Here is a 26,632-nt window from a genome sequence, read left to right on the forward strand (position 1 = left end):
CTCCCCCCATACACTACAATCCCCTCTACCCCCCCCACACACTACAATCCCCTCCCTCCCCATACACTACAATCCCCTCCCTCCCCCATACACTACAATCCCCTCCCCCTATACACTACAATCCCCTCTACCCCCCCCACACTACAATCCCCTCCCTCCCCCATACACTACAATCCCCTCCCTCCCCCATACACTACAATCCCATCCCCTCCCCTCCATACAATACAATCCCCTCCCTCACCCATACACTACAATCCCCTCCCCCATACACTACAATCCCCTCTACCCCCCCACACTACAATCCCCTCCCTCCCCCATACACTACAATCCCCTCCACTCCATATACTACAATCCCCTCCCTCCCCCATACACTACAATCCCCTCCCCCCATACACTACAATCCCCTCTACCCCCCCCCACACACTACAATCCCCTCCCCATACACTACAATCCCCTCCCTCCCCCATACACTACAATCCCCTCCCCCCCATACACTACAATCCCCTCTACCCCCCCCACACTACAATCCCCTCCCTCCCCCATACACTACAATCCCATCCCTCCCCCATACACTACAATCCCCTCCCTCCCCCATACACTACAATCCCCCCTTCCCCATACACTACAATCCCCTCCCCCGCAACACACTACAATCCCCTCCCCCCCCCAATATATATAGCTCCTTCTGTTCTAAGTATACTAAATTTAAAAAATATATATATATATATATAGCTCCTTCTGTTCTAAGTATACTAAATAATCTATACATATAAAGTACAAGTGTCTCTGTATCCAGTCCCTGTGTGCGTGGGATTGCGCTACTGCGCATGTGCCCCACGGACAGCCGTTGGGACTTGGAGCGCAGAGACTTCTGGCAGCCAGGCAAAACTGTTGGAAGCGGTTGGTGTGCGCGGGCGCGCGGCGGGTGCGCGCTCGCGTGGACTTACTGCTAAGTCTGTTTTTACAAATGTTTGACCACATATGTTCTAGCGCCCATTAGTTTAACGGGCTTAATGTCTAGTTATAAGATAATAGCGGAGTGAATGAAGAAAAACCCAAAGGGAACCCCAGGAAAAAGTTACCAGACCACAGAGGAGACTTCCAGCATTATCTTTGCAAAAACTAAACTGACACTGACTGTACAGAAAAAGGAAGAGAAAACTCAGCCTCTAAATTTAAAAAACCATGCCGCATGCCTGTCCACCCTATGGACCTCAGGAAAATGGCTACTCATGCATTCTCAATGGGGAAATATAGAAAATGGCTGCCCATATAAATGAATGGGGATATAAAAATCCTGATCCAGAGCAAAATGACGGCCCCCATGGCGCCATGCAGTCTCCAGGACCCCCAAAAGGGGGCCCAGAACAATAGGCATCGGAACGTCCCTGACCAGGGGCCCACACAGGACAAGTCACCCCCTCAAATAAGCGCCACAAAGGCCGCATTATTACCGCCCCCCAAGGTAAAAACCTGCTAGGGGTAGGGAAATGCCGAGGGGTACACAGGACTAGTCCTCCGAGGTGCCAGGGAAACCAAGGAAGCGCCTAAGGTCCAACTATTCCAGGGAAGGAGACCGCCAGGGGTTTTTGGGGGGACAATTTACTCACCATACCACGGTACCAGGTGGGCGCCATTCCGAAACAGATCACCTCTCACCCGGGATGGGGGTGCTGTCAGCCAAGGGGAAGCTGCGACTCAGGGTGTTTCAGGTCATGTGCGCCTCAGCGGCTTACTCACAGGCTCGTCCCTATCCATCGGGGCACTGTCGTGGCGAGGCCTAGTTCTGGACTATATGCTCAATGCTCATGCTCGCTGGCCAGGCTAGGAGACCTTAAGGATCTAGATTATCCAGTTTGAAACCTCAGCCGGCTGTTGCTTGTAGTTCCTCTGGATCTTGATCCTCAGGAACTAACTAGTGAAAATAAAAAATCACAAACTAACAAACTTGCCTATAATAGCTAAGACCGAAGTACAAGCAGGAAGCTAGGTCCTACTCCTTAAACTAGGCAGAAACAAACTGTTTGATGATAGCAGGGTGTGTGGGGTTATGCCTGCAGGGACAGCCCTCCTAGGTGTGGTTAAGCTTTTTTCCTGCCTAGTGCCCATTCCTGATGGAGCTGCGTCTGTTGATGAACGATAGAGAAAAGGACATTTATTTTGCCTGTAGCTCCACTCCAGGTTAAAGCCCAAATTATGAAGAAGAGCACAGCACTGAGGTCAATGTCACCAGACCTGCCCACTTTCCAGGGACAGACACTAGCGTACCAGCTAGATGGCGTTTTGGGGCTTGTGTTGTTGTTGTTAATGACAGTGCTCATCTCTAATGTGCTGTGATTCACAACACACGTGGACAGCTAGTACCCTTGTCCTTCACCATATTTCCTTTAAAATAACTTGGAGTTCAATGATTAAACTTCTGGTGACACTTAAGTTTGAATTAAAAGTTGTGATTATCATAGCAGACTCTGTGGTATTATCATTAGCATTAGACTGCATTCCCACCCATTAGGAAATCATATATATCCAGAGAAGTCCATTTAATAGCGTTTAAGCATCTGTCAGATTGGTACTGGTGATTAAACAATGTTTGACAGTGGCCATAGCTTTTCACAGCTTCTTAAAGTTTCTTCTTTTTTAATCTAAAAGGTCCAACCCAGGGTTGCCAACTGCCCAAACATTTACAGCCAGTTTATAATTTTAGGCCTATTTACAATCTGTCCGTAAATGTCTGTTACAAACAGCGGCTGCCAGTAAAAAATTAGAATTTTGGCCAACTAGGCGTTGCTGCATCAAATCAGGTCCATGCAGAGGGCATTTCACGTGATGCCATGGCGCATGGTGTGCAAAAAATTGCACACCATTTCCTGTCAGCCACCATTTGCATCGAAGCACTTCCGGTGGAAGAAGGTACCCAGCCACTCTGCTACGCATCTTGCCTGCTATACTTGCTCAGTGACCACCAGCCTGCTCTTCTCTTGGTGCCTGCCCTTTGCCCTGGCCTCCTAAGTTCTGCTGCTCACACCCAGGCAAGCCCAGGCCCAGCCACCACCACAGCCACATTAGTGACCAGACCACTTGTGCTCAGTCTCCACCACCAGTGCAGTACCCACACAAGTCGGTATGTATTATCGCGATTTGCAAATTAAGATATTGTATGCAAGTGCAAAATTGAAAATGGCAATAGACATGGAGTCTCTGCTGGTCTGGACATGAGTTGGGCACTTGGGGAAATGAAGATGGAATGGATTAGTTGTGGGCATTATTGGCAAATGGCAATTGAATTTGGCATGCATACAAAAATAGAGCAGCAGTACTGCAGTGGGGCATTAAGGAATAAATGCATGTAATGCTGATAATGTGCTGGAGCAATCTGGCCTGGCTTTGGGGATAAATACATAACGCTGGCAGTCACTGGTGCAGTTTACTAGTACTAGGGCACCAGGGACAGTAATGAATAAATGCAGTGGTCAATGGATGGAGCAGTGAGTAAACTACTGGGCAAATATTATAAATACATTACATGCAATGGAGCAGCAGTACTACTGGGGCAATAATGAATGGATGCAATGATCGATGAATGGATGAAGCAGTCTACTCCCTCTGGGGCAGTTATGAAAACATGCAATGAATAGAGCAGTCTACTTGGGTTGAATAATTAATGAATGCAATGTTTTGGAGCAGTCCATAGGAGCAAGTAATGACTGCAGTGGTGACACCAACAGCTATACTGTCATGTTTGATTTTTCTGCCTCCCTCCCTCCTTGTGCTGTTAGCTTGGATCTCCCTGGACTTCCAATCACACCTACTTTGACTGGCCTATGCCACCACTGCCACCAACACCTTGCCTACCTGCTGCACCCCTCCTGTTGGATCAAGTGAACTGCAACTGCACCAAACACAAGGTCAGCTGTTTGCCTAAAAGCAGAAGTACTGCCACCAGATTAGACAACCTGATCATCTAACAGTAAGAGGTTATCTTTCACACTAACACGCCACACACATTTTGTCTTTGCAGCCTACTGTATAAGGCAAGTGGGCAACTTAGACAAACAACATTATTTTTTCTTTTCTTCTTTTTTTTTTTTTAGACACTTTCCAGGACTCCAAACCAATCTGCACACGTGATGCATCTCTAATGACAGCTAATATGTTTTCATAACATAAAGTTACAAAAGATCAGTTTTCGTTAACAACTATAGCTTTCCTGACTTTTGTCAGATATACAGACATCCACAGCACACAAAGCAGTAGTAGGCTAGGTTATAGAGTTACTGAAGTTTAAGGGGGCTCAGTCTGGGCTGGTTTGGCCATAGTTTTCCCACAGAATTGTGACAAGATTTGAAAAGGCTTTTTGATTTAAATGTAATGTTTGATACATTTAACAGCTGCTGTTGGCAACAAAACAGTTCAGGGTGTGTGTTTTAGGCTACACTGTGTGCAGTGCAGTTGCACTTTATAAGTGGAACATATGGAAGGGGCAACTCCTGAGCCTCCTGGCAAAAATATAAGAAATTAAAACATTACTCTTTCTCAGGTCCATGGCTAACAGATCTGATGTTCAAAAAACTGGTTATCAGCTGATGGTGATTCAAAACAAAATACAAAGTGCCTGTGGTGCAATAAATTGTTCAGCATAGTACATGGTGGTGTTCGTGATGTCCGCAGTCATGCTACCAGTCACAAATACAAGTCTATTGCTGCAGCTAGGCAAGCCAACTCTGGAATTGTTACGTTTGCTAAACAAAGCACTGAATCAGAAGTGTTGGCTCATGAAGGAAAAACGAGTTTAATTGAGAATAATACATTTTTTTGCCAAGACAAATGCGCCACTACATTTGTTAGATGAACTTACTAATAGGATGGCTTACTGATTTCCAGGCTTCAAATGAGCAAGTTCCCAGTTTTGTAAGTGTACCCAAAGGGTCAATGCTAATTATAAATGTCACTGGCAAGTACCATAAAGAGATGTTGTGTCAAAAAACTGCCTGTTGTTTTAAACAGATTAACCACATAACGACCGCCCACCGCAGATATACTGCGGCAGGCAGCCACTGCTGGGCAACGTGTCGTAGGGGTACGTCACTCACTCAGCCGCTTGTGGGGAACAAGCGCGCACCACCGGAGGCGCGCCCCCCCCCCCCCGCCCGTTCACTGAGATCCCCACGTGAGTGACTGGTGGCTCCGATGTCCGCCGGTCACTTGCGATCTCCCGCAGGAGAGGGAGAAAGGCAGACGGCTGATGTAAACACAGTCGTCTGTCATTCTCCCTGATGTAGGTGCAGAGACTATACGGTCCTGCTATGTAGGATCGTATGTCTCTGTGGTAACATCACAAGCCATACTAAATTTATTGAATACCAAGTGACAGATTTCACTGATGTTGCTCAGACACATACTGTATGATTCTTCTTGGCACATGGTAGGACAAAGCTGTATCACAGCCCTTCAGGACAATCTGAAAGTACCTAAATCCCCACATTGGTTAAATTTGCAAAAACTATGCTTTCCCTTGCACATGGTACAGCTGAGGTAGAACATATGTTTTCCTCTAGCTGTGGAGAAACCATGATCAAATCCAGAGCAGAAAATGGAGGGGACATCTATTCTAATTACCCTGGTGGCTACCTAGGATTTCCCCTCACTTTCTGTGGTGGCTGAATGGAACTGAAATTGAAGGGACAGCTCTCCAGTTGGAGGCAGGTGACAAAGCTGCTGGGTTAGGTTAACCTGACCTTCATGTAAATGGAGAAATATTATTTTTTGCCTTTTGGTATACATTAAACAAATTGCTAATAGCACCTGGTACATTTTTGCAGGTTAAATATTGATATTTTCACACTTTTCCACTAAAATGATCATTTTATGTACTTTGTCAGTAAACAATTTGGCGTTGTCAGTAAATTTTATGGTGCTGTCAGTAAATTTTTGGTGTCCAATCAGTACATTTCACTTCATGAAGTTGGAATCCCTGGTCCAACCTTGAAGGTGACAGTGTGCCCACAGAGGTGGTGGAGATCACACAGTAGATTTATTTATATGGGCAATATTGTATAAAATTGTTTGCAATTGTGGATATATTATCAGTATAGATTGCTTTGCAGATACAAGTGGTGTTTGTATTCATTAGGTTGATAGGCGATATTGCTATCTACAGTGCTGCCACTTTGAGCACATTTTTATTTACTTATTTATTTTAGTTGGGTTTGCGCAAAGTTTTTATTTAGTAATGTCATCTAAAGTATATTTGCTTTTACAAATCCCTTTGTTTGTAATATACAATATTAATATAAGTTACTTGCTCTGTCTGATAAGACATATTTTAATTTCCTTTCCAAGCAGGAAAGAGAAATTAAGTTGGGGCCTTCAGGATCCACAGTCACAGGAATGTGCTCGGGGTGAAATAGCAGTACCCATCTACAGCTGAGTATTAGCTCTTAGAAGTGCTTGCTTTATCTCCTGGAGGCAATGTACTTTTCACTGAGCAATTGCAACAAAACAGATGTGTGAATGTATATATAATATATCTCTTTCCTTCACCCTTCTTCTCCATCCCACAGCTTATACATATCACTTTCACTTCTGTCCTCTCGTTATTACTGCACTCATCAACTCTTGCTAATTCTAAACTCAGATACTAATAAACCCCCCAGAATGCTGGGGCATTCCCCTTTATATAAATCGCACTCCCGTATTACATTTCTCACCCTTCTGCTTCTTCTAATTTCTGGAGGTATATTCCCTCTAGGCCTCCATCATATAACTTTGGCCAACGCACCAATCACCCCACGCCCTACAGTAGCACTTAATTTTGTTTCTTTTACTCTTCTTTCCAAAACCAGCCTACCCTTCTGATGAGTCCCTCGGAATGCCTGTTTGTAACAAACTCACCTCTGCCCATGACCTTTTTATCACCAACTCATTTAATCTACTTGCTGTTACTGAAATCAGCTTCAAGAAATTGACTCTGGTTCACATGCTTCCCTCTCCCATGGAGTTGGGATCCTTCTATTCCCAGAAATAATTTTCCAGGCTCTTGACTTACCTCCCTCTCTGTCCCTCCCCTCATTTAAGGCATACTGTATTTGTCTATTTTTCCAGTTTCTTTGGGAATTGTTGTGATCTACCTGGACCAGTATCAACCATCCTTGATGAGTTCTCTGCCTGAACTACCCTATTTTCTCTCTTCTTAAATTCCCACAATCATTCTCTGTGGCTCCTGCTACTTCTAGCTAACTTCTCAGCTTAACCTCTTCTTTTGACCTGAAGCAATAGACACATGCATCTACCCACTATGATGGCAACACCCTCCCCAACCAACAATCCTTTACCTCTCTTTGATCACTACCTTATTAGTTTTGATCTCTCACTGTCTTCCACATCCTCTCCATCCAACCGCCTAACAGTTACCCATTGAAACTTTTGCCACTTTAACCCTTCTGTTCTCTATTCTGCTACTTACCACCTCTATGACAAAATTGCATCCCTGGCCTGCTCCAATCTAGCCATTTCATACATAACAGTTCCACGGTCATCCTCCCTGGACATGCTTGCCCCCCTCACTACACAAAGAATCAGGCCCTCGTCGGTTACAACCTTGGCAGACAGAGGATGCCAGAAGTCTCAAAAGGCACAGCAGCACTCTTATGCATTGTGTAAGAATTCAACCAATATAAAAAAAAATAGCTTTAGATAAACTTTAAGCTTATCTCTCCTTCTTTAGGCAGATATTCTTTGCACACAAATGCATTTAAATGTCTCACAAGTCATGTTGATGCTTATTGTAATGTTAAACGTTAACCTTACATAGTTAAAAAAAAAAATTAAATTTAGTAATATATTACTGGAATACAGACTGTCTTTAAAGACTTACCTGGTAAATCCGAGAAGAGCAGGATACATTCATTAAATCCATTTGCAAGAAGTCTAACTCTTAGCTGTTGTAAAATAGCCACCCCAATGCAAAACGGAAATGAGGCATTCCCTAGTAGCAATGTGTCCCACAAATGAAAGATTTTGTGCAAAGGAAAAACATCTGTAAAACATAAAAGAATAAAGGGGTGATTTGGGTTATTAAAGGGTTAAGCAAAAATGCTAATATTTTTTTTTCCATCAGCTATTGTAATATTGATATTTTTTTTTTTTATTCACTTACATTGTAACGTCTAATTAGATGGGGGCTTTATGGCACCAAAAACAGGTAAGAAATAGAACTGCAAGTGGTCTATTTTTCTTTTCTAATGTGGGGCATATTTATAAAGTGACATTTACCACATTTTCACTGCAGGTGTATCTTCCCGATGCATCCATTTTAAATCACTGGGAATGATTACCTGTGTATGTCAGGTGAATGTTACAAGTACTGCTTTAAAGATATGTCCCTACGTATTTTACATTGTTATGTCACATGCTGGCATAGTTTGTGGTAAATACAAACATGAGAAATAGCTAAGAAGCTGAATTAACTAAATTCATACATAGTTACATAGTAGGTGAGGTTGAATAAAGACAATAGTCCATCCAGTTCAACCTGTGTAGGTGTGTGTGGCTGTACTCATCTCACATACCCCTGAATGTTCTGATCCTTGAGATGTAAGTCTAAGAGTCTTTTGAAAGCCACCATACTACCCGCAGAAACCACCTCTTGTGGTAGAGAATTCCACAATCTTGTAGCCCTAACAGTAAAGAACCCCCCACGTTGCCTGTGGTTAAAACGCTTCTCCTCTAATCGCATTGTATGCCCTCGAGTCCTCATGCAATCCCTTCGAATGAACAGCTTTTTTTCTAAGCTGGGATCCCCATTAAGATATTTATAAATTGCTATCATGTCCCCCCTCAGACGTCTCTTCTCCAGGGAGAATAAATCGAGCGATTGTAGACGCTCTTCATAGTCAAGGTCCTCCAATCCCCTAATTAGTTTAGTTGCCCTTCTCTGGACTCTCTCCAGCTCCAACACATCCCTCCTGAGGACTGGCGACCAGAACTGGACAGAATACTCCAGATGCGGTCGGACCAGAGTTTTATAAAGTGGAAGGATTATAGTCTTATCTCTGGAATACATCCCTTTCTTTATGCATGCTAATATTCTGCTGGCTTTGGCAGCTGCCACTTGACATTGCATGCTGTTGCCTAATCTATCATCAACCAAGACTCCCAGATCCTTCTCCATTTTTGATTCCCCCAAGGGTTCCCCTCCTAACGTGTATTGTGTTTTTATGTTTTTAGTCCCCAAGTGCAAAACCTTACACTTCTCCACGTTAAACCTCATTTGCCATGTCGTTGCCCACTCTGTAATTTTGTCCAGGTCATTCTGTAGGATATCTGCTTCATGCTGTGCAGTTATTGCCCTGGCCAATTTTGTGTCATCTGCAAAAACTGATAACGCACTACTGATCCCGTCCTCAATGCTGTTTATGAATAAATTGAACAAGGTTGGTCCCAGGACTGAGCCCTGGGGCACCCCGCTTACAACCTCAGACCAGTCTGAGTATGCGCTGTTTATTACCACCCTTTGGACACGCCCTTTAAGCCAATTCCGTATCCAAGAGCAAACTCTGCTGTCGATACCTGCAGACCTTATTTTATAAATTAAGCGCTTGTGGGGAACTGTATCAAACGCCTTAGCGAAATCCAAGTACACCACATCCACTGGTCTCCCCCTATCTAGCTCACAGCTTACCTCCTCGTAGAATGCTAAGAGATTGGTTTGACAAGAACGCCCATTTGTAAACCCGTGCTGATTACTGCTGATGATGTTGTTGTCTTTAGCAAACTCTACGATATAGTCCCTTATCATCCCCTCCAGAAGTTTACATACTATTGATGTCAAACTGACAGGCCTATAATTTCCCGGGATATGCCTCTGGCCCTTTTTGAATATCGGAATCACGTTAGCTTTCTTCCAATCCCCTGGTACATCTGTCCTAATACTGTCAGCAAAGATCAGGAACAGTGGTCTGGATATAACCTTACTGAGTTCCTTGAGTACTCTCGGATGTACGCCATCCGGGCCTGGTGATTTGTTTGTGTTAAGTTTATCCAGCCTTTCCCTGATTTCACCCTCTGTTAGCCATAGTGGCAAGTCCTGTGTATTACTACTAACCATACAGTCATGGTCAGTGTACCCCTTCGTTTCCTGTCTAAAGACTGACGAGAAAAAAGCATTCAGCACGGTTGCTTTTTCAGTGTCCTCTGTAACCATCCCCCCATCATCGCTAATTATGTGTGCAATATGCTCTGCCCTAGTTTTTTTGCTGTTGATATATTTAAAGAATTTCTTTGGGTTTTTTTTACTATCCTCCGCTATTTGTCTCTCAAAGTTGATTTTAGCCATTTTGATTTCGTGTTTACTTTTCTTATTTGCCTCCTTGTATTGCTCGAAAGCCAATACAGTGCCCTCTGATTTATATTTCTTGAAGGCCAATTTTTTTCCCCTAAGTTTTTTTAACGCTACGGTTTAGCCAGCCAGGTTTGGCTTTGTCTCTTCTAAATTTATTTCCCATAGGAATGCACTGCAAGATGCCTTTGCCTAATATGTTCCTAAAGCATTCCCATTTTTCCTCTGTGGTCAGGGATCCCAGGGTTTGGTCCCAGTTTACCCTTTCCATCAATGAGTACAATTTTGGAAAGTTTGCCCTTCTGAAGTTTAGGGTTCTTATGTTCCCCACTTGCCTTGTTATATTGTTATTTATACTAAATGTGATCATCCTGTGAGCGCTAGAGCCCAGGTTGTCCTGAACTACTACCTCCGAGATTATGTCTGGGTCATTAGTGATCAATAGATCCAGGACTGCATTTTCTCTAGTCGGAGAATCCACCAACTGTGACATGTAATTATCCAGTAAGGTTTCTGTGAATAGGCGGGCCTTCTGTGAGTGTGCAGTCCCCTCATCCCAGTCAATGTCAGGATAATTGAAGTCCCCCAATATGATGACTGATCCCAATTTTGCCACTTTACTCATTAGTGCTAAGGATTCCAGCTCTACCTCCTCCCCTTGGTTAGGTGGCCTATAGCAAACCCCCACAATTACTTTCCCCTTTTCTCCTTCCCTATGGAGTTCAACCCACACAGATTCTAACTCCATACTCATCCCTTCTGTAATGTCACTCCTTTCTATCACCTTTATATTGTTCTTGACATAGAGACATACCCCTCCCCCTCTTTTTCCTACCCTGTCCTTCCGGTACACCGAATACCCTTGGATATCGGCCAGCCAGTCATATGAGGGGTCGAACCAAGTCTCTGTTATTCCCACAAGGTCTATGTCCTTCTCATGTACTAATATTTCCAACTCATCCATTTTATTAGCTAGGCTCCTGGCATTAGCATATACCCCTCTTAGTTTTACGGAAGTTGAGCGCAATTGGTGGTTATGTTTATTCCTGTTTGGTCTGAGGTTTTCCCGCACAGACCTACCGATTGGCGTTGTGGACCTACTGTCGCTGCTGACCCTACAACTGCCTTCAGTCCTCTGCTCCCTCCTGACTGATTCTACTTCTGAGCCCTCCCCCCCGTCTCCTAGTTTAAAAGCCCCTCCAACTTGGTGGCCATCTTTCTCCCCAAAAGAGCTGTACCGTCCCCATTAAGGTGCAGCCCATCCTTACTAAAGAGCCGGTAGCCGACTGAGAAGTCAGCCCAGTTCTCCAGGAACCCAAACCCCTCCTTCCTACACCAATTCCTCAGCCACTTGTTAAGTTCCCTAATCTCCTTCTGCCTCTCCTGTGTGGCTCGAGGTACAGGCAGTATTTCAGAGAAAACCACCTTGGAGGTCCTTTACCTCAATCTATTACCTAAGTCCCTGAAATTGTTCTTAAGGATCCTCCACCTACCTTTAACTTTGTCATTAGTGCCCACATGCACCATGACCGCTGGGTCATCCCCAGCCCCCCACATCAATCTGTCTGCCAGATCTGCGATGTGCCGAACTCGGGCGCCCGGTAAACAACATACTGTTCGGTTCACGAGATCCTTTTTACAGATTGCCCTCTCTATCCTCTTGATAATTGAGTCCCCAACTACCACAACCTTTCTAACCTTTCCTGAGTTACAGCCCCCCTTCTTCCTGGAGCCGTCCCTCCCCTGGCAGCTGGGGGAGGGTGCATGCTCCAGCTCTGCCACACCTGATTTGATATCCCCCTCAACCTGCAACTCGGCAAATTTGTTAGGGTCTATCAACTCAGGATTGGCCTCCCTGGCACTCCTCCCTCTACCCTTCCTAACAGTCACCCAGCTGCGTACCTCGACTCAAAACTAACAGTAAAAAAAAATGATGTTCAATATGAAGCACTGGAAGCTGCAGGGCTGGTATTGTTGGAAAAATTTCCTCAATGGAGTATTGGAAAGGTGAACACTTCTCTGGTGGCCCTATGGCCCACTGTTTTTTTTTTTTTTTCAAATTCTGTCTTTATTAAGTCAAGCATAATACAAATAAATGTCACACTCATTAGAACTTAAAAAAGATGTATCAACAGAAACATACCTTTTTTATACATCAAAGAGATAAAGTAGGGTAAAAACAAGAGATGCATTCAACACGATAATTGCGATAGTGTAGTGTGCAATATCAACATGAGTCCGTAATCAAATAACACTGCCAACAGGCCATACCTTATAACTATGTTTTGTAAAATTCACATAGCCGGCAGCATGGGAAAGATAATGCGTAAATACACTAGAGTGTGAGGGTGATACTCAGAAGGAACATTGCTCACCAATGAAGTAAGCATAATAATAAACTGTGCAAAATATAGGACTTCCCAAAGCGGGTAAGAGGATAAAGTGACAGGGATATGAAGGGGAGTGGGTAGGGGGAAAAGCTGAGTGTCAGAAGGAAAAGAAGGGAGGGTAGAGAACGGGGGGGTAGAAAAGAGATAGATCAGGACCGCCTCCGCAGCCCTCTAGGAAAAGAAGGTCACAGAGAGGATCCGGGGAGGGGAGCGGAAAGACGGGGAGGGGTGGGATGGGATGGACCCCGCGCGGGCACCCAGCCCCGGAACCTGGTCATGTCAAGTAATACTGTGCAATGCACGGCCTTCATCCGAGAAAACAAACATGTTCCAGCAGCTCCATGTCTTAGTATATTGTTCCCTCCTGCCCTGTGAAGTCAGCACCATGTCCTCAAAGTCATTGATAAGTTTAACCCTGGATAGCCAGAGTGGGATCGAAGGAGGGGTGGTAAATTTCCAGCAAAGGCCGATACAGATTTTGGCCGCATTTAAGAGGTGGCGTAGGATAGATTTCTTGTATCGAGCAGGGGGGATAGTCGTATTGTGTAAGAGAAAGAATGCGGGGTCGTCCGGGAGAGCATAGTCTGTCATTTTCTGAGAGATTCTCCTCACTTCTTGCCAGAAGTTGGCCCACTGTTTTTATGTTTGATTTTGAGGGGTGTTTTTTTTAGGTTTCCATTTGTGTGGGGGGCAAATGAGTTCACTGCTTCATTGTAAATGTATTAAAATACTTTTTAAAAAAATCTTTATTTTTAAATACTGAAGATCCAAAAATCCAAGTACCCCCCAACACCAAAGACAACATCAAAGTGTATCGAATAAAACCTGCTCTATATCCTAGGTAGCCACAGTATATCATTTCCTAAACAGCCATTAAATCAATATAGTGCAAAATACATCCAAGATTATTTCTGCAACCCTTAATTTTATCTTTGTTTATATAGATATATTCTTGATGAAGTGCATTGGCACTGTGATGATGTACCTAGGGATCATGTGACTACTAACAGGTAGCATTGAGGAGAACGGTCAAATCCCTGCACCAGCATACCTCGTTTTTTATGCAGATTGGACCTGTGAATATCCTTGCTATTATTCAATGTATGGAGACATGAGGAATGGGGTTCACTCAATTGAAATCAGGGAAGAAATATGCATGGAGGAATAAACCAGTATCTTGAAAGACCCAATAGTAGTTAGTCACAGTTAAATGGATGCGTTCTGTCATGTTGTTTCAAATTGAATATGTCAAACTACTGCTCAATATACCATGACCTGGATAAATGAGAACCTTCACAGACAAACAAGACCATTCTTTGGAATGAATTTTTGGGACTGTGATGTCTTATGGCAGCTGAGTTTATTAACCCTTGTGTTCTGTGAGAATTAGGTAGTTCTGATATGTTACATGAGTCATTTGGAAGACTCGCATATACAGGTCCCTCTCAAAAAATTAGCATATTGTGTCTTACCTTCTTGCTTGAGGGTGTCAATGATGGCCTTCTGGACAGCAGTCAGGACGGCAGTCTTACCCATGATTGCGGTTTTGAATAATGAACCAGGCTGGGAGTTTTTAAAAGCCTCAGGAATCTTTTGCAGGTGTTTAGAGTTAATTAGTTGATTCAGATGATTAGGTTAATAGCTCGTTTAGAGAACCTTTTCATGATATGCTAATTTTTTGAGATAGGAATTTTGGTTTTTCATGAGCTGTATGCCAGAATTATCAATATTAAAACAATAAAAGGCTTGCACTACTTCAGTTGTGTGTAATGAATCTAAAATATACGAAAGTCTAATGTTTATCAGTACATTACTGAAAATAATGAACTTTATCACAATATGCTAATTTTTTGAGAGGGACCTGTATAACAAGGTGTAGGGTCCCAGCATGCCATATGGAGTTTAATCTCTATTATATGGGACCTATGATGTCCAATTAAAGTAAAAAAAACTGATGTGAATACATGCTTTGCTATTGCAGTGTCCTGAAACTATAACATGGTATTAGGTCACAGATCTTTTCAGAATCTAAAATTGTCTTAAGGTCCTAGGCAGTGGCGGCTGGTGCTCAAAATTTTGGGGGGGGGGGGGGGCGCAAAAAGAAAAATGTAATAGGTATTGCTTCGCGGCAAAAAACGCGGTAAAAAAATTGCATGACTTTAAGGTCATGGTACAGGCATGGCACAGGTGATGGTATAGGCATGGCACATGTAATGGTATAGGCATGGCACAGGTGATGGCATAGACATGGCACATGTGATGGCATAGGCATGGCACAGGTGATGGCATAGGCATGGCACAGGTGATGGCACAGGTGATGGCATAGGCATGGCACAGGTGATGGCACAGGTGATGGCATGGGCATGGCACAGGTGATGGCACAGGCATGGCACAGGTGAGGGCACAGGTCGGCTTCAATCACTTACCTTCCGACGGCGGCGGGATTCCGGGAACCGAGATGAGCAGCGCCGTGGACGTCCTCCTCTTCAGTCTTCTGTCTTCCGGTCCGGGCAGCGGGAAGGAGATCAGGCGGTGATTGACGCACGCACCGGCACCGCCCCCATTGCGAGTCAGCGATGTCCTGGATGATGATTGGTCCAGGCTGGAGACTGGACCAATCACAGCCAGGATATCACGAAGGTGGGGGTGGCTCAGCGCTTTTTCCTGCGCCCAGGTTACGCCCCCAGAAGGCAGCCAATCGGCGCCTCTTCTGGGACGTAAACCCCACCCCCCCCATAGCCACCAGGCCCAGCGCATAGGCCTGCTAACACAATTTTTTTTTTCAAAACTTTATTTGTTCTTTTTGTCATTTTTTTTGTTTTTTCTATTTTTCCTGGTCCTAGGGTTAGTTTGGACACTGTGCTGATTTCACTCTTAAAAAATGGATTTTTGTAAAATCTTACCGTAAAATCCTTTTCTCTTAGCTCATTGACAGACGTAGTCCTCGGTGATACAGCACCTTCGGGTTATGTTGCCTCCACAGGAGCAGGACTAGACAGGAAATAAAAATGCTCTGGCCACACCCCAGGGGCAGTCCCCGCCACAGCAAATCAGTTATGTCACAAAAGCAGTGCTTAGAGAATTTAACCCAACCCAACTCAAAAACAGAGGGGCGGGGACTACGTCTGTCAATGAGCTAAGAGAAAAGGATTTTACGGTAAGATTTTACAAAAATCCATTTTTCTCTATCGCTCATTGACAGACGTAGTCCTCGGTGATACAGCACCTTCGGGAAGTCCCAGAGCAGTATCACAAATGAGGGGTGGGAAAATGGAAATCAAATCCCAATCTAGAAGGCCCAACCGGTGCCAACTAGAAGTTTACAATGCTCATCCTTAATGATGAGACTCAACAAAAATAAATTTTTCAAACAGAAAAAAACCCTCGAGGTAGACCACCGGTCTCCTCAAATTGCGGCCTGCAAAACCTTGCGGCCAAATGAGGCATCCGCCGATGCCATCACATCAATTTTATAGAATTTTGTAAAGGTATGTACCGACGACCAGGTGGCCGCCTTACATACCTGGACCACTGACGCCTGATGGCGAAAGGCCCAGGAAGTACTGAGCGCTCGAGTGGAGTGCGCCCTAACAGGGAACGGAGGACTCTGACCCTTAATAGAATAAGCCTGTACCACCGTCTGTCTAATCCATTTGGCAATGGTCGCGGCAGATGCAGGCAACCCCTTTCTGGGGCCATCCGTGATCACAAAAAGTGAATCCGTCTTACGGAATGATTCCGTAGCTTTCAGGTATACCCTGATTGCCCGAACCACATCCAAGGAATGCAACGCATGTTCCCGATGATGATTGGGCTGAGGACACAAGGAAGGTAGTACAATATCTTCATTCAGATGAAAATCTGAAACCACCTTAGGAAGAAAGGATGGCTTAGGATGAAGTACTACCTTATCCCTATGAATCACTAGGTATGGGGACTGGCATGATAATGCAGCCAGTTCTGACACCCTGCGAGCAGAAGTGATAGCCAGCAAGAAGGCCACCTTCTGGGATAAAGTAAGCAAGGGACTCTCCCTGATGTTTTCAAAGGGAGGTTTCTGTAGAACCGACAAAACTAAATTAAGATCCCAGGGCGGTAAGGGCGCACGGACTGGTGGAGCCAGGTGCCGCACCCCCTGGATGAAATTCCGCACCAAGGACTTGGTAGCTAAAGGTTTCTGAAAGAAGATTGCTAATGCTGAAACTTGACCCTTGATGGTGCTCAAGGCTAGTTTCTGCTCAACCCCTTTTTGCAAAAAAAACAATATTCGAGTCACCGAATAGGTACGTGGAGGAAATCCTAAAGATTCGCACCACGCAATATAAGTCTTCCATGTGTGATAATAGACCTTGCTGGAAGTCGCTTTCCTTGCTTTAATAAGGGTAGGAATGACTGAAGCTGACAACCCTCTGTCCTTCAGTACTTGGGTCTCAATGGCCAGGCCATTAAAACCAGCGACTGTAAAGCACGATGGTAAATTGGTCCTTGAGACCACAGACATTCCCTGAGACTAAGTTCCCACGGAACGTCTGCGACTAGCATGTCCAAGTCGGCCAGGCCGGCTTGACGAGGCCAGCCTAGAATTTCTAGGACCACTGGCGCTGACTGGATCTGAACCAGGCGTCCCTAGAGCTATCTGACCCCGACCATCCGAGAAAGTCTGGTCGTTTTCTGTTCCCACACATTTATCAGATACCTGATTCCTATCAGGAAGGGTGATCTTTACTGGTTGATCCTCAGGGACCGAAGTCACCCGGCTAGAGGCTTCTTGGTCTGTCTGGTCAACCAGATCCGATTCCTGTGGGGAATAGAGACTAATCTTAGGAAAAGGTAAAGGAAAAGATCTATTCAGGGAACGGTGACTACCGCTCCCTGTAGTACTTAAATGTTGGAAGGGAAGAATCGCACCGGTAGTAGTAGTCGATGCTCGATCTAATGTCCTGAATACCGGTGAAAACGTCCCCCCACCCTCAACCCGGGTGGGGGCGCACCTTCAGGCTGTGTAATCCTTTGCTTCGGGTTTGGCTGAGTCGGTCCTCTGTTTGTCCGACCAGCCTTTCTTGAACCCTCCTGGAGGAGTCTTGCCTTTCCCGCTTGTTCCAGCCGGGCGTACGAACCCTTTATGGGCGGTAAAGAAAGGTCCTCGCTTGTTGCGAGGTCCCTTAGCTTTAGCAGCCTGCGGCGTCTAGCAATACGCTTGGAAATCGTAAAGGTACGCTTAGAATGCTCCCATTCTCCTTTAATTTTATTACCAAAACACTTGGGTACAGGAAAAACCTTCACCGTTTAAATGGGCTTGTTAGTACCAAAGGGAATCTCTGTTTCAGTTGCCTCTGCCGGTAAAACCTCAAGTCTTAAGGTTTCCCGCACTGCCACAACTAGTGCGTCCACCAATGCTTCTTCCTGAATTATAGCGGGAGAAGGAACGTCCTCCTCACTGTCTGAGGGAGCTTTACCTGAGGTAACAGCCCTTGCAGAGGGACCTGCAGCTGCAGTGACCATCTCTGAATCTGAGTCAGAGGTGTCAGATAATATAGGGGTAGGCGGGGGTCGCTTCCTTGACCCCCGTCCCTGACAGGCTGCCTCCACCCGAGCCACCAAAGACTCCAAAACTGCTGTAAATGCATCCATACTCTGTGCACCGGCGGGTCCCGTGGCCCCCTCGAGGGAAACAGGTGGGGGAATTTGTGTGGCAGGGTCCATGATTATTCCAGTAACTTCCCGGATAATACAATTCAATTAAATAAAAAAAACTTTTTTTTTTTTTTTTTTCAGACCCCCAGCGCCACAAAAGCCCCTTAGTGTTACCTGCTAGGGATCCCTATCGATCGAGAGAGAGAGAGATAGACCCCCAGGCTCACCACTTGATGCTCAGAGTTTAACTGCAACAGGTTACAGCGCTGTCTTGACAAACAGGAAGTCTTTTGGCTGGCTGCCCAGGAAGAAAGGAGGCGGCTCCGCCCCTCTGCACGCCTTCCGGCGCCTCCCCTAGCTCCACGAGGTGTTTGGATCACCTCAAACATGGCTGCCCCCATGCTGGAGACACGAGGCTACGCCAAAATGGCGGCTCGTGCGATCCAGCAAAAAAAATGGCGGCGGCCTGTACCGAATAGCGGTGTGCTGCAGAGCACACAACACCTTCTCTGCATGGGGATTTGGCGTGGTTGGCGGTACCGGCCCTGGCGGACCGCATGGCCGTTCGGAAGGCCTGCTATAGCTGGAGATTTGACTAGGAAGGCAGTCTACATGTGCGTGGCTTCTGACTGGTAGGTACTTTATTATTATCACAGTAAGATTCCCAGACTGCCACTGATTACAATCTTTTTAACATGTATACAATTAGATTGTTAGCTCCCAAAACAAGCCTCCTGGCTTTTTGCACATAAAATCACACTCAAAGTAGGGGGATCTGTGCCATGTTATAGGATAGAGGGGGACTCTATCTTACCATACAGAGAGGGGCCCGCGTTCACCACAAGACCCGTCAGGGGAAAAGGGGGAACATACTACTCACCATACTGGAACCAGGCGGGCACCAACTCCTGACAGTACCCCTCTCCACCGGGGCGGGAGGGCTGTCGACCAATACGGACGCCGTGACTCATGGTCCTTGGCGTTTCAGCGAGACGTTTAACTCGCGGGGTCAGTCCCCCAGTGGGACTATGTCGCGGCCGACCCAGCGCGGAGCTATGGCCTGCACGCGCTCGTAGGCTGAACTGGGGTGACCACCGGATCTCAACATCCAGCCCGTCGCCCAGTTCAGCTTTCTTGCTTGAAGATCTCACAGGAACACTGGAGAAAAAAGCTGTCTAAAAAATCTTTTTAAGAAAAAAATCTTGCCAGGACCGAAGATCCCAGCAAGGTATCTAGGTCCTTACTCCTGACTAGACAGAAAAAAACTGATTTGCTGTGGCGGAGAGAGAGAGGATATACCCTCGGGGACTGCCCCTGGGGTGTGGCCAGAGCATTTTTATTTCCTGTCTAGTCCTGCTCCTGTGGAGGCAACATAACCCGAAGGTGCTGTATCACCGAGGACTACGTCTGTCAATGAGCGATAGAGAAAAGACTGTTAATCACTTGTAACTGCCCAGCATACTATTTAGGATAGAGATGCTGTTTGTTTGTTTAATGATATTTAATAAATGTAAAAGGACTGATCAGTGAATTGATACATGACTGTTCCAATATCATATAGTTCAAATGAGATACTGTACATGGCGACTGATCCACTTGTAATGATACTTTGGGATTTCATGTTTTGCATTTTTACAATAACAAAGATAATTCCTTCCTATTATAAGTGGCATTAAACAGTACACAGTGACTGATCTTCTTTTCATGATTGAAGTGCTGAGGGATGTTATGCTTTGTATCAGTGCTATAAGAAAGGTGGACTTCCTATGTTATGAGTAATATCAACGATTTTACGACCGGTTGAAAAACTGTAAATTTCTAGACGGAGCATGTTTCATAAACAAAGACAAAAAGCACACCCAAGTTCAACTGCTTATACAGTACCTTGAATATAGAGGCTGAAGACCAGTGTCCAATTGCCCATATAATCTATCCACAAAAGAAAAAAAGCCAGCCATCCGGTGTATTCCTCTTGTCAGTATTTATTGGCTACAAAACGTAAATACAGTACAGCGAATGCTAACACATTTGGGCTAATACAGCCTTCCTCATAGCATGTTTAATAAACCTTTAAAACATATCTATGGTCAAACATTAAAGTCATATTTTTGCTTCCACATTGAATTTCAATTACTTCTAGCCTACTCCTATTATTATAAACAATCTTGAAGTTAGAAAACGCTATTTTGTGGATAATCCCCAGACATTTACTTTAGTGAATTCTATGTAAGTATTCACTATGCCATGTGAGTAGACACTGCTGTGTAACACATTTCACAGAGCCTGCCTGAACTACAGAACTACTGAGAGGCTGAGTTTTAGTAGGGATATTTAGAACAGGAATCACTCCTTGCAAAAGTAAACCAAAGGAATAAGCAGAGTAGAAGCCACAAAGCATATAGGGAACCCAGGTAACTGTGGAAAGAGATGACCAGCAGACAGGCAGCACTCAGAAGATGAAAGTTTTTTTGCATGTATGTATTGGATAGTAATAAATAACTATTGGTTGCATTAGTATTACAATGCTGAGGTTATAAAATGAAAGTGTGTGCTGTCACTTTAGATCTCCAATTATTATCAATGGAAGCACAAAAAAAGCCCTTTTGGGTTATCTTTAGTATTACCTGGTTAGGGTCAGACTATGCCTATATAAAGATGCCTATATAAAGAAATTTACAATTATGTGTTGAAAAAACAATATTGGAAGTATTTTGCACTCTCATAATGTCTGTTTATTAAATTATATACCAAGCACATTTTTGAGCATATAGATGATGTGGGGGTTCCTAAAGTGGTAAATTGCTCAGTATTCATAAAAATAAAGAATCGTTGTTTTGTATGTTTTTTTATGCATTCATTTTTTTTTTTTTTTTTTGGGTAGAAAGAAGTACTCATTCCCAAACTGAGGTGAGTCTGCATCTGACAAAAGGAACCTGAAACTTTTGTAGAAGGGCTTACTTTTTTTTTTACTTTTTTGCTTATAAAAATGTCTACAGCTTATTCACAGACAACTTTACTGTGAAATGTGCTGATGATGAAATGTACAAGTGTAAAAGGAAAAACTGTGACATGCTGGGGTTTCCATTCCTCGCTCCTGCGCATTTTCAACTCTTTATCAACTGCTGCAGCTTGGACGTTAACAGCAGACCATCACATGCAGACCAAAGGACTAAAATCTATTTACAGTAATGAATTACATGTTTAGTGAAGCATGTCTGTTGATGAGACAACTGTGGAATACTTTGGATAAAGGGCAATCAGTTAACCATACAACCCTAGAGAAGACAATTTTTTTTCCGAACTGCAGTTCAACAAAAGCAATTTGACAGGCCTGCCTGGTTAAAAAAGAAAAGATTTTAGACATAGATTGCATTCTGCACACACCATTCAATGCTCAAACCTGTAACATAATTATGAAATTTTATATTTTACAGCCATCATTTGCAGTCTTCCAACCCCAAGAGCAATCAGCACATATTCCTTACATATGCTTCTGCATCCTGCTAGACCTAAAGGCCAGGACATCTTTCATCTGCTCTTTTAAATGCTGCTCATTGCCCCCATGCATCACTCCTTGCGCCAATGAACACAGGTCAAAGTTCACCTCTAGTGTGCAACACATCTGTCCTCCCAGCATCAAAAATTATTTTCTCTAGCTGAGTGTGGAAATGGTAAGTAGGAGAGAGTTCAATCATTAGGCTTGTGTTTAATCATTAATGCCTAGGATTCCTTGAAGGAAATTCTGCTTTCCTGTCCGTTTCCACATCTTTAAAATACCAATATGCCTAGAGAGATGAACTGAAACATGAAAACTTCTCCATACTGTAGGTGTTCTGTATTCTGAATCCCCACTTCTTCAATAATGAATGAGAAAAATACCTTATGATCTGCCTACAATAAAGATAGATGTAGAGAGAGATGTGAAAAAAAAATTCATGTTACAAGGCTGCCATGTGGCATTGTGCCAGTTTAACAATTCTGACTCCCTATTAGTCCTACAGCAGAGTTTTTAAACTCTGCTACGCGTACCCCGAATTACTTCTCAAAGGTTCACCCTGCCTGTGAAATTAACCCATGAATGAGTTTGGTGTTGTAGCAGATGATAACATCACATAACACAAACTGGAGTAGCTACTTTCAGGGTCGGTACACCCAAAACATATTTTGGTGCTGGGTAATGGTGGGTCAAAATTCTTCTTGTCTTATATTTCTTTAGAACTTTTTGCAGTGAGATCTGTTCATATGAGATGTTAAGACAGCTTCTTACTACACCATAGAGTTTAATGTTTCCTATTGGATTTTCATGTTGCAAAACAGTTTTCGTAAAAACTACTAAATTTCAAAAGAGAAATGAAGCAAAGTTAACAGCTTATTAGTATTTTGGCTATAAGGTCACCCCATCACATTTGGATCTCTGCACCTTGCTTTAACCACTTGCCGATCAGCTGCCGTAGTTTTACTGCAGCAGGGCGGCTCTATAATATGAAACAACGTACCTGCATGTCGCTTCATGTAATAGATAAGTGGGGGCACACATGCGTCGCCGGGGGGGAGGGGGGGAAAGAGTGACGCCGGAGGCTTGCAAATGCGCTGATTGGCCAGAGGGGGAGCTAATTAGCTCGTCCTGTGGACGTGATGTCCGGTGGCCACCTGCGATTGTTCCCTATGGAGACAGAACGGCGGTCTGCCTATGTAAGCAAGGCAGACTGCTGTTCTGTCAGAGATGAACACAGGGATCCTGTGTTCCTCCTATTTAGGGAACACAGGTCTGTGTGTTTGTCCAGTGGGTTGATCCCCCATACAGTTAGAAAGCACTCCCTAGGAGCACACTTAACCCTTTGCTCACCCCTGGTGTTAGCCCCTTCCGTGCCAGTGTCATTAGTACAGTAACAGTGCATATCTTTTAGCACTGATTACTGTAGTAATGCCACTGGTCTCCTCAAAAGTTTCAAAAGTGTCAGTTAGGTTTCCAATCTGTCCACCGCAATGTTGCAGTCCCGCTAAAAATCGCTGATCGATGCCAAAAAAATAAAAATAAAATAAGTAAAAATTACATTAATCTTTCCCCTAGTTTACACACGAGATACCTTTTGGACAAACCAATCAATACACACTTATTGGGATTTTTTTTTTTACCAAAAATATGTGGCAGAATATAAATTGGCCAAAATTGATGAAAACATTTGATTTTGATTTTTTTTTTTTATTAGGAATGTTTTATAGCATAAAGTAAAAAATATTGTTTTTTATTCAGAATTGTTTTTTTTTCATAGCCCAAAAAAACAAACAAACAAACAAATGCAGAGGGGATCAAATACCACCAAAGGAAAGCTCTGTTTGTGTGGATAAAAGGACATCAATTTCAAGTTAAAGTGACGCAGTGCTGTATCGAAAAAAATGGCCTGGTCATTAAGGGGGTAAAACCTTCCGGTCCTTAAGTGGTTAAGTAGTCATGCACTTTTAACATAAATTTTCTATTAAAATACATCTAGACTTTCTTTATGTGCTTATAACAGGGTCCAACATTCAGATTCTTAAAGAGGCAGTCTGCTCACATAATTTGTATAATAAAAACCTTTTAGTCATTCTGAAGATTCCCTCCAACCACTTTGCATATTATTTTATATATACTGTGATTCTGTACTAGCCAAATATGCTGCAAAAATCTCCCTCCACTAAGTCTGGTTGCAGCCATTTTAACTGTGGGCAGCTAGAGCTGCTGGCTTTTCACTTGCTGGATTTACACAGCCACACATAGGCACACAGACACACGCACACATATACAGAGAGACACACACCACTGCTAGCCTGCACATTTCTCCTCTCTTGATGAATACTCATGGATCTTCAGCCCCTCCAGCTCTGCAGCTTTCCTTTCTTATGACTTATCCCTCCCCCTCCCTTGTTGGCAAACTCTCATGAGAGTTAGAGAGAGAGCTGTGCATGATGTCATTAGCCTAGGCTAATGACCAGACAATAAATAATAAGTGGGCTGTATAAGGTATTTACTGGCAAGAAAAACATTGATTTTTGTAAGAACTTACCGTAAAATCCTTTTCTCTGAAGTCCATTGACAGACGCAGCAGCAATGCTTCTTTACCCTCAGGTTATGCGCCATCTACAGGAGTAGACTAGGCAGTGAAAAAAAATCACTGGCACGCCTATAGGGGCTGTCCTTCTCGGCATAACCCCCCACACACTGTGCTCTCAAATCAGTTTCATAGCAAGCAGTGAAAAGAAGACACAAACCATCCCCATAATAGAGGGGGGTGCTGCATCTGTCAATGGACTTCAGAGAAAAGGATTTTACGGTAAGTACTTACAAAAATCCAGTTTTCTCTATCGTCCATTGACAGACGAGCAGCACTGCTTCTTTAACCTTGGGACGTCCCAAAGCAGTACAGGCATGAGGGGTGGGAAGAAAGCAACCAAAAAACAGTTAACATATTTCCAAGGCTAAAAACGTAGCCAACTAGGTAAGAAAAAAGCTCAACCAGTAACAACAGGAGCTTACCCACAAACAAGTTTGACCCCTTAAAGAGAAAAAAACAAGTCTATTTACACAGCAGCCTGCAAAACCGTGTGGCCAAAAGAGGCATCCGAAGATGCTAATCAATCAATCTTGTAAAATTTTGTAAAAGTATGCACGGACGACCAAGTCGGTGCCTTACACACTTAAGCAACCGATGCCTGATGACGAAAAGCCCAAGAGGCACTCAGCGCTCTAGTAGAATGCGCTCTCACAGGGAAAAGAGGAACCGGACCTTTCAATCAATAAGCCTGAACCACCGTCTGCCTAATCCATCTGGATATGGTCGCAGCAGACGCAGCCAAACTCTTACGAGATCCCTCAGTAAGGACAAAAAGAGAATCTGATGTCCTAAAAGGCTCCGTGGCCGACAGGTAAACCCTGATCGCCCAAACCACATCCAGAGAATGCAAGGCAATTTCCTTGGGATGAAGGTATGTATAGTGAACCGGCGCTAGTGTGGGAATTTGTCCCATTATTTATATCCTACCAATATCTACTTCCCTTCTTTCTTGTACCCAATTAGCAGTGCATAGGCTTTCTACCTTTTTTCAGTAATTTCCTTGGGATGCTTAGGACAGAGTGAAGGCAAAACAATGTCTTCATTTAAATGAAAATCAGACACCACCTTAGGAAGAAAGGATTGATTAGCTTGGAGAACCACTTTATCTCTATGAATGACCAAGTAAGGTGAACGACAGGAAAACGCCGCCAATTCAGACACTCTGCGGGCAGAAGTAATAGCCACCAGAAAGGCAACCTTCTGAGACAACACAGGCAGAGATATGTCCCTAATATTCTCAAAAGGAGGCTTTTGAAGAACAGATAAAACCAAATTCAGATCCCACGGAGGCAAAGGGGATCTTCTCGGAGGAGCCAGATGACGCACCCCTTGAAAAAAGGTGCGGATCAAAGGAATTAGTTGCCAACGGGCATTGGAAGTAAATAGCTAAGGCCGACACTTGGCCCTTGATCGTGCCCATGGCCAACCGTTGCTCTACTCCTTTCTGTAAGAAAGCCAAGACCCTCGCAACCGAAAACAAGCGAGGGTAAAAGTTTTGCGATTCACACCAGGAAATATACATCTTTCAAGTACAATGATACATTTTTCTGGAAGTCGCTTTCCTAGCCCTCAGCAGGGTAGGGATCACAGACTCAGAGAGACCACTGTCTCTCAGCACCTAGCCTTTAACAGCCATGCCGTTAAAGCCAGTAAACGTAAAAGCAGGTTGGAAAATTGGTCCCTGAGAAAGCAGGTCCTCCCTCAGAGGCAGCCGCCAGTGAGGCTCAATGACCATCTTTACCAAGTCTGTGTACCAAGACCGGCGAGGCCAGTCTGGCGCCACCAGAATTTCTGGCACCTTTTTACACTGCCAATCTGCGGAGGAACGGCAACAACAGCTGTATCGGAGGAAAGACATAAAGCAGCCGACACTGTCTCCAAGGAGCCACCAATGCGTCTGTGGCATCGGCCAGAGGGTCTAGAGCCCTGGCTTTGTACCTTCTTGTTCAGACGAGATGCAAACAGGTTGACCTTCGGGGTGCCCCACTGGATACATAGGAGATTAAATATCTCTGGATGCAGGGACCATTCCCCTTGGTCCAGAACTTGACGGTAATCCGCCTGCCAGTTCTCCACTCCTGGAATGTGAACTGCTGAAAGAGCCGGAACATGTTCCTTGGCCACCTCCTGGGCCGCCCGGCACTCCTTGTGCCCCCTTGATGATTGATGTAGGCCATAGC

General features: G+C 44.3%; 1 protein-coding gene across 1 annotated transcript in view; it reads right to left on the reverse strand.

The window, feature by feature from the left end:
* The window catches only part of TBCK (TBC1 domain containing kinase), a 554,412-nt gene that overhangs the window by 217,519 nt on the left and 310,261 nt on the right, over nt 1-26,632 (reverse strand). The window contains exon 22 of the mRNA XM_082256928.1: nt 7,874-8,035. Coding sequence (XP_082113054.1) covers nt 7,874-8,035 — 162 coding nt within the window. The remainder of the gene's footprint in view (nt 1-7,873; nt 8,036-26,632) is intronic.

The sequence above is a fragment of the Pelophylax lessonae genome (assembly GCF_965119305.1).
Source record: "Pelophylax lessonae genome assembly, chromosome: 1".
Lineage (NCBI taxonomy): Eukaryota > Metazoa > Chordata > Amphibia > Anura > Ranidae > Pelophylax > Pelophylax lessonae.